This window comes from Uranotaenia lowii, chromosome 1 (assembly GCF_029784155.1).
Source record: "Uranotaenia lowii strain MFRU-FL chromosome 1, ASM2978415v1, whole genome shotgun sequence".
NCBI lineage: Eukaryota > Metazoa > Arthropoda > Insecta > Diptera > Culicidae > Uranotaenia > Uranotaenia lowii.
The window spans coordinates 127957117-127966877 of NC_073691.1; the positions used below are offsets into that span (position 1 = coordinate 127957117).

Below are 9761 nucleotides of genomic sequence, written 5' to 3' on the forward strand. Positions count from 1 at the left end.
CTTCAGCAAGTTACCACCCTCTCGACAGGATCCAAGATTGTTTTCCATCCCAGCAGCAGCAGCCGTCCCCTTCCAGTGGAAAACAAAACGGCTCTCTCCGCACAAACCCGAAGGGGAACAGATATTATTTTATTAGTTCGCAACGGCACTTTACGCATTGTGTGCCATGTGCCGTGTGGCGTCGTCACAGCCGCGCCAAAGAAGGGAAGAATATGGCGGAAAACTGCCCCGAGCGAGTCATCTTGAGCAGCAGCAGCAGCTACTAACAGAACAGGATACGAGAATGCGTGTAATCATTCGAAAAATGCATTTTATTACCACCACACTGTCGACAAATAGTCGGAAGCTGCCTGCCTCCTCCTATAATAGTTTCAAACATATGCGAAGAACGTTCCTTTGCAGTCGGAAAAAGTCCTTTTGAGTGGCAACCTGTGTGCAAGTGTACCCCTCCACAACCTTTATGCGCTCAATCCGGAAACGATCACGCAATTTCCCAGACTTTATATGTATCTATGTGTGGGGAAGAGTTCACATACATTCGCTCTGTATAACGTAAAAAATGATGAATGAATGGAATGTTTTTGAATGAATCTTTCAAGTTCGCTTCGGTAAGAAGCACGTTTAAACGAATTTTTAAAAGGGTCTAACTAATGACAAGTCAACAAAACTTCTTCTTCTTCTTGTATTCTTCTTATTCTACCAACATAGCCAAAACTCTAAGCATTCTGGAAAATGAACATCATGCGTCCTTTGTTTTTCTTTCCAACGTAATCTCTGTTACATTAAAGAAGGAGTAAGCCATGATTTTTTGGCATCGCACGCGTTTTTATTTTCATCCATAATTTTTTTTTAATTAAATTACAATAAAACTAGAAATTTTAAAATTAAACAGTGGAAAAATGATAGATTAAGTGACTGGTGGTTGTTTCCGGCGTTATTCGTACTTTGTTTCGGCATGCTGAATCCTGGTTGGGGGAGTTCGGAAGGAATTTTAAAGTCAGCTGCTCCGGACTAGAGGAAAAGTTTTCTGACGAAAACTTCCAAGACTTATTTGGTGAGATCAAACCTTTTCTATTATATTAAACGTTATTTTCCTAATACACATTCTCATTAGATTAGTGTAGCTATTTTAAAACTATGCTGTATGTATTTAAGTAATCCATATGAAGCGTTTGGTAGGGAACTCCACGCTTTATTCCTCCCCTTGCTCCAGAATCTTTTGCGGTAATTACCACATGGTTGGCCTGGCCGTAGTTATCTCTGCAATGCATGTTTTATGTAACAGAGGTAACGTTGAAAAGAAAAATGAAGGACGCAAGTCTTTTCATTTTCCAGGATGCTTACACGATTTGGCTATGTTGGTAAAAGAAGAAGAAGAAGAAGAAGAAGAACGTAATCTCTGTTACATTAAAATATACATCGCAGAGGCCAACCAACAGCTTGATTAGTTTACATCTGACGATATAGTCGGTTGGTAAGGTGTCGGAAAGATAATCAAATGACTCGAGTTCGATTCCTAGTCGTGGCATTTTTTTTTTATTCATGATCGATGCATTTTGCACTAAACGGTGAGTCGTAGGTCCATGAAACAAAGCAATAACAAAATAATGTAGGTCTGTTTGTAGAACACAAACAATTCACACATACACTCATACGTTATGTTTCTGGTGCTTTGCCCGGAATCGAACTCCAGTCTTCTGATTACCTATCCAATGGGCTACTATATCGTCAGATGTAAACTAGGCAAGCTGCAGCCTTATAATTCAGTTGACTTCATCGAGTTGAATTCGCTGCTAGGTTCTACGGAAGAAAACGCTCATCGTGCCCCGATTAATTTTGCTACGTTCGCCCTGAGTCAACAAATTAAAGTAAAAACGTGTTTTAAAATTCATTATAGTAAAACATAAAAAAATTCATGATGATGAAAATTGAGGAACATCACGCTAATCCCGGTGTTCAGAAATTATAAAATTTCCGTCACTTGAGAACCTAGTTGGTTTTTTTTTAACATTTCTGTAATGATGATAAGAGATTTCTTTTTTGCTGAAAAATTAATACTTTAGGAAGTACGAAAGAGGAGTGCTTACTATGCCCCGGGTGTTCGTTATGCCTTCATCTCCCCTTAGTAATTTTAATGTTTACCGAGCGTCTAAGATTTAATTTTTCACAAGGATGATCTATTTATTTTCCACCAGGATGGTCCCAAAATTTGGCCATCATCCCAAAAATCAATCATATAAATTAATTTGCGGCTTTATCGGTGAGGGTTAAAGAGTTGAAATAAAAACGAATAGAATATCAGAAGAAAATTCTAAGGTAGTGAAAAGAGCGAAGAGCATTTGAAATAGAAGCTTGACCACATACTAAATTCTTTGTCCCACACCAATTAACTGTATTGAAGAAGCAGGTGTGGGACAAAGAATTTAGTATGTGGTCAAGCTTCTATTTCAAATGCTCTTCGCTCTTTTCACTACCTTAGAATTTTCTTCTGATATTCTATCCGTCTTTCATTTCAACTCTTTAACCCTCACCAATAAAGCCGCAAATAAATTTCATAAAACAAACTCACGGTGATTTCTCTTCTCTTGATATAATTTAATTTCTATGATAAATACATTAAATCTAAAACCAAAATGATAAAAATAAAAAAAAAGTTTAAGGATGACAAACTTTTGTTATTTTTTGCAATCCTACAGTTTTGTAGATTTTGTTATTTTTGTAATTGTTGTCGTTTTTGTTATTTTTGTAATTTGATTCGTTTTTCTCCAAAACTTAGCGTAATTTCTTTTTTTACTTTTTGATTACAAAATCAAATACAGGATTTGGATATCAAATTGATCATTACAATAGGTATCTAAAACTCCAAGTTCAAGTCCCATATCTCGCGTGAGTTTTCATTACGTCGAATGAAACATCTTAAAAATTTACAGGAAACTGCTGCACAAGTTATCAAAACAACTTGTAAATTTTCAATTCATATATAAAATATGTTGTCCAGGCTACAAATATTCTAAATGGAAAGAAGTTGCGGCTAGTTCATATCAGTTTTTGTATTTTTTTTTCTTAATAAAACTCTTTGTTTACATTTTGTTTCATACGACGTGAGATATAATGATTCAAAATTCAAATTAGAAAACGGAATTTAAATTTTGAATTATCTTCCTCAGAAATCGAACTCAAAAATGCAGTATTAAGATTTACATTCAAGATTAAAATTTCTAGTTCAGAAGGAACTTAAAACTGAAAATCAAAATGTATATATGTATAGAAGTATGTATAGAAGTTTTCTTGCAGATTGTACTCCTAATTCAGATTGTTTTTCTGAATATGAGCTAGGATAAAAAACACAGAACGAATAATTTAGAAGCCAGATTTAGTGTATGGAAATGAACCGACTGACCTGCTGTTAGACAGTTGATGACACCAAAGAAAGTGCAGATAATTATCGCTTATAACTAATCTCTAACGATGATGTTAAAAGATGCGAGTTGATGAGCTTGTTTTGTGATATAGTTTTGTAAGAAGGAAAAAGCTCAATGTCCAAACATGAAATCAAAATATAGTGGAACGTTTTTAACAGCTCTCACTGAAGAATGAGTCATACTTATTCCGTTCAGAATGATCGAAATTCTCCATTGAGAAGTAAAACATAAATAGGAATCAGTCAACCAGTTGATATTTTACACGCCTGAAAGGTTATCATCAAACGGAGAGGGTCAATTTCGTATGAGAAGTTTGTCTTCCACTTTCCAATAGCCCGAACATTCGAATGCCAAGTCATTTACACACAGGAAGTGCGAGTGAACTCATTGTTTCCGTTCATGACAATATGGTGCAATTTTCAGTACCTACTTGCTAAACCGAATTTTTACAATTACGCAGCGTGGCACAACGGTTTTGTGTGGCATTCGTGTGGTGCTCTACTCTAACCTCACTTTTATTTCGGTGAGGAACGACGACGCTGGGCTTTGTAATGTATATTAAAGCGCCGTGATGATGCACACAAGCCGTCCTCAATACAGTTCGTTCAATTGTTATTTTACCAGTCGAATGGTTTTAATAGCAAAATTCCTGCTAACTGACGGCGAAGACCATATCGTCACAGACAAACGGACGCTTCAGCTTGATTGTCTGTGCAAATCTTTGTTGAGCTCGTAAAGAGTAAGTTTCTCATGTCTATTTCGGTTCGTTCTGAGCTCTTTTGAACTACGGTTCCGATGAGTGGTGCGGTTCTGTTTTGCTTTTCTTCGGCTTAAATTGATGTATTTATTTTTTTTCGTATTTTTGAAGCTATGACTCACCCTCCGAGTGACGGCCATCCGCCTTCTGGTTTTCTGTGTTGTACTTTTTGCAGTTCCTGAAATAAAAATCAAATAACCAATAAAAAAGCGATCCATCATATCACCGCCTGATGCACTTAAGAATTTGACGAGTATATGAGAGCCATTATCGGGGAACGAGTGTGCGGAAAAATTCTTTTATTAAAAATATATGACGCACGCAGTTAATAAATTTGTAAATAACAATGGTATTGGCTTCGATTACGGAAAAACACTCATCTGTCATACAAACACATCTCCGTCCTGATCATAAATCGATAGGATTCCCGGAGCGTTTCCTCTTCCATCGGGTTGGGTGAAGTATCGTGAACGCGTTAACTGAACTCTAATTGCCCCAATTGAGTTCAGAAGATTTCGAGTTGCATTTATGTTGAAAAAATACAAACACCCTCGGCATTTTTTGTATTTCTGGCAAGCATCTTATACAGAATAAAACACGGAGGAAAAGGGGTTTGCAAGTTCCCTTACCTTGAATGAATCATACACGCCCCAGCAGCGCTCAATGGAACGCCGTAATTGAAAACTAATCATAAATGTTTGCATCCCTGCGGGAGGAAAACATGGCCGGAAATCCTATCCTTGTTCGGGTAGAGATTGTAATTCAGATTTTCCTTCCCTACTCTCCGCCAATGGAAAGAAACTACACACCAAGAGCCGTCAGCCGTGAGCGGTAGCAAGCGATATTTATTTCACATCCACCAGACTCCGTAAAAAGGGGCAAAGTAGCGAAGAAAAAAGGAATCGTTTAATGGATGACGACGACGGACGGAGTAGTAGGATCCTGCCAGGATGAATCATCCTCATCTTCATTTTTCTATCGGATGAATCACCCACCGTCATCGTTCGTTCCGATCGGAGATTGACGAACTGGTGCTGCTCCAGCCACTGAATGTCAACATTCTGAAATACCTACTGATGCGATAACGGAGGACGCCGCCACCCCCGCCAAAGTTTTTGGGTGTGTGACAGGATGGCGGAGTCAGGTCACGTGCTGTTTCGTTGTTGTCGTCCAAACTGCACATTATTTGGTCGGGATTCGACCAGACCGAACTGAACGCCAAATTGAAAAAGAATGAGTTATCTATTGCAGCGAATGCAAAACATGTAAAACTATCTACCCTATGCAAATCAGAACATTTTTCCATTATTTTTATTTCATTAAAAAAACTGTTTGTAGCAGGCAGTTGCAAGGGAAAAATGCGTTGTTCCAAAATAAAATGAGAGCCACCTTAAAGGGAAATATTAAAAGCACGTTTTGGTCAAGAAAATTGTTTTTATGCAGAATTATCTTCCGTCTGTTCGGTTTTTCGATTTGAAACTGTTCTTCGGCTCGTTAAGAACTGAAATCTGAGAAATTAAATGCTGAAAGACGCTGCCATGGCCAATAACTTCGCGTTGCGGATCGTCAGCATTTGTATGAAATTTGACAGAGTCCCTTGAACTTTATTTTCCAATTAACTTAATTTTTAACTTTTAATGATTAAAGAAGCTAACTTTCATTGCTTATCGTTTAGAACACAACCAGTAAGTCAAAATTTTGATTATTTCTCATTTAGGCGCTTTAAGTTTAGAACAAATTACCCATTCAAATGATATTGCATGGCAGTTTTTTTTTAAACATTTCTGTTCGACCAGAGGGAACTGAGTGCAAACATGTCGTTATTAAAATCCAATTTTCTACTAAACCTGGCTTCATAAATCAACCAGTATAGCCTGAATGCCTTGATGAGTTTAAATTTGTTAGTGCTTCAGGTTTTCTCACATCTGACATTATCAAAACTGCAAATTTTTTATTGAAAGCAATATCCTTCGCGTATTGCTATCAATGGTCCGCGTTGGAACTGTTGTTCTCAATATGATTAATTGATTAATCTGTCAGCCCAGAACTTTTTTTGAATATCTGATTACCATCAAAGTAGCAGGCCATTGATAGATGGCGTGGGAAAGTAGCATACCATTGTTGTTCCAAATTTCATAGCATCCACTTAGAACAAGTTCACTCGTGTTGGTAAAAAGTGGTAGAAATGTTGACACTCGTAGCACATTTTGAAAATATTACCATACAAAAATGTTTCCAAGATCTTTGGGCGTTGTATTTTTTACAGCACTGTTAAAAAAATACAAACCCCCTATTTCAGCCGTATGTGATAGAAATCGAGCTATTTTTGCATCACGTGTTGTTAAAAAAAACTTGAAGGCCACAGATCTTGAAATTGGTTTTGCATGGTAGAGTTTTCAAAATGTGCTAACGGTATCAAAATTTCTACCACTGTTTTCCCAACACGAGTGAACTTGCTCTTAGCTTCGAGGAAACCTATACAGCATCTATAGAACTCTTTCATAAAGGTAGATCAATGGTGTATTTACAATGGTAAGAACTTTCTAAAATTATGCTGTACAAGGCCAATTCGAGCCTGGATATGATGTTAATAAAGGAATGTCAGCTGGAATTGTTTTATCCAAGCTGATATTTATTTATTAATTTTATTAGTGAGATAAATAAATATCAGCTTGGATAAAACTATTCCAACTGACGTTTCTTCGTTGATATGTATAATCAACAGCACGCACGGTAATGCCAGTGTTCTTTACTTTGGACAAATGCGAATTCTCCATAAACGCACATATTTACGGAACTAAATACAGTTTTTGCAGCTGACTAACATATCTACTGTACCTGTATGATTAATCATTCAATAAATTCTATTTTAGAACAACGAATTGAAATGGCGAAAATGGTAGAAGGTGTTTTTGCCCCGATTGATAAGATAACTGTTATCCTACGGGTTTTGCCATATTGTACGCTGCTAATGCATCCATTTCCTTCTCCCAGACCTCAAGCCACTTATCCATGCCATGACCTGTTGATATAGCGCGACTAATCGTTTTGTTTTATTTCTTTACAGAGGAAGCCCGGAAAAAGGGTTCCACCGTACTGCTGCATTGTCAGGCAGGGATTAGCCGTAGTGCAACAATCGCCATCGCCTACGTTATGCGATACAAGGCCGTGTCCCTTCTGGAAGCTTACCAGATGGTCAAAATGGCGCGTCCAATCATCTCACCTAACCTCAACTTCATGGGTCAGCTGCTGGAACTGGAACAGACGCTTATCGCGGATGGTAAGCTGGAACCACCGCCCCCGTCACCAGTTGCTCCGCCTCCTAGTCAGCCACCGTTCTTCCTTATCAACAACTGCAGCAAGTTCAATCAGCACGACGAAGAGATGGACGCTGAAGAGGATGACGAGGACAATAAGAACAACAACCGGGACAGTGGCTACAGCACCGCGAGCTCCAGTAGCACCGCCAGCAGCAGTAGCAATAGAAGCAGCACCAGCTCCAGCAGCAATAGAAATAGCTACAGCCATTCCTTCGCTCGATGCCCGCCACGGTTAACCCTCAAACTACCGACTTCCCCGCCTTCATCGCCATCATCGCTATCTTCACCGTCGTCCCTTTCTTCCTCATCCTCGACACCCTCGCCCACCCACTCGCTAGCACAAGTTCCTGCGACACCAGTCAGCATCAATTCTCCACATGCGTTTCCAAAAAGTGGTTCCAGCAGCTCGCAGCCAGTATCATCATCCAACAAACGTTCATGATTAAGCTAGTTATCCATCTCGTCCGCTCTTTATTACAATCTTAAATACGTGTGATACAAAACTATTTTTAAAAAAGAAAAACAATAATCTATTTATATCTAACTAACAAATCTGTACATAATAGGTATAAAACAGCGCTTTCGGTTTGTTGACTTTTCAAATATACCATTTTTCAAAATTTTCTATTTAAAGAATCATCCCATATCATGCATCATTACTATAGGTTGAAAATCACGAAACATATGTTGAAAGATTTATACTACTAGCTCATCAAAAGCAAGACGTTGCATTTAGCGTCAAAAGCTTAGCCACCTACCAAATCGTTCGTCATCTACCCTTACCGTTATCCTTTATGAATCAACTCTAAAAAGAAACAAAAAAAACTGAAATCATCTTGCACCCATCGAACGAAATTCAGCCATTAAAACCCACATATAATTTAAAAAAAAAATACAAAAAACTATGCAGAAAACCAATTCTAGTCTCATAATTTTTTTAAGGTTCTGCTATGCCAACTGTAACAATAGGAGCTTGTAACATTATATTGAATTAAAAACTCTAGCTTTATAGATAGATTTATAGTTTAGAGAGTATCCATTTGTCTAGAGAAAATATAACCTTGGCATTCGGGAGAAAAAAATTCCCCTGTCCCCACACCGATAAACACCAACAAAGGCTTTTGTTTTTGTTTTCCGAAGTTGCAAAAATGTTTTAAAGCGAAACATTTCTACCAAAAAGGCTGTGTTAAATTTTATCTACCCTGTGTAAAAAGAAAAACAAACTTACTAGAAAGCTGTACTGAGAACAATAATGCTAAATAAAAACAATATTTTTCATCAACACATAATTTTAACCCAACACAGAAGTGGCATATCCCAAGCACCGTTTCAATATTTTTCAACTTTCATTTGAAGCAGTTTCAATACGGCACAAGTTATCTACTGCACGAGCAGACACTAAAACAAGCGGTTTATTTTAACAACTGCTCTTAAAACTTTTGTTTAGCTAATTATCACTGTTATCAACAATTGTGGAGACAAAATCAGATTGATAGACAAACACTATTTATTAAAAAGAAATAAAAAATTACAAAATATGTAGAAACTTTTTTTTTGGTTCTTTACATTACATGTTTAAATTATTTCACGAGTAGCTCCTGAGATCATACATTCACTAAAACTGAGAGTCCAGCACTCAAAAATATTACACAAAATATATGCGTACAAAAGTTGTAAAAAACCCTTTTCTCTCTTCTTGTGGCCTTTCGTTAAAACTTTCCGAAAGTTTATTCTTTTTCTTTTTATACCTCAGAATCAAATGCTTTCTTTGTCGTTTGAAACAAGTCTTATTTTTGCTCATTCTAGTGCTCCACAAGGAAATCAATTCGGACCATTTGTTTTTATGGTACTCTCAATAATAAACGAAAAATTTGATGATAACCGTCAACTGGGGCATCATGCAACACTTTTCAATTCCAATGGCTTAAACTTAATGTCCGCAGATAATCATACCGCTTGTACATCAAAAGTTTTAAGGTTGATGGGATATCTAATTGACGTAGTCAGAAATATTAGTGGTTTCACCAGTTATTCTTAAATTTACAAAAAACACGCGATTTTCACCCTACTAAGAAAAAGGGTAAGTTGCAACATGAATTTAATGAGAAATCAAATGAAACGATTGAGAATTTGTGATGTCATTAAGCATAAAGCATTACTTGGAGTAATTTTTGGTTTTGTTCAAATTAAATATAGTGAATCCCCGATTTTGTCACCGATTTTGTCATCTTTTTTTGGCACGTTTTGTACAATTATTTTACT

At 37.1% G+C, this 9761-nt stretch overlaps 1 protein-coding gene across 1 annotated transcript in view; it reads left to right on the plus strand.

Moving 5' to 3' along the window:
* LOC129739951 (tyrosine-protein phosphatase vhp-1) overlaps positions 1-9173 on the plus strand; it is a 51403-nt gene extending 42230 nt beyond the window's left edge. The window contains exon 4 of the mRNA XM_055731517.1: positions 7247-9173. Coding sequence (XP_055587492.1) covers positions 7247-7941 — 695 coding nt within the window. The 3' untranslated portion in view covers positions 7942-9173. The remainder of the gene's footprint in view (positions 1-7246) is intronic.
* Positions 9174-9761: the final 588 nt, after the last annotated feature.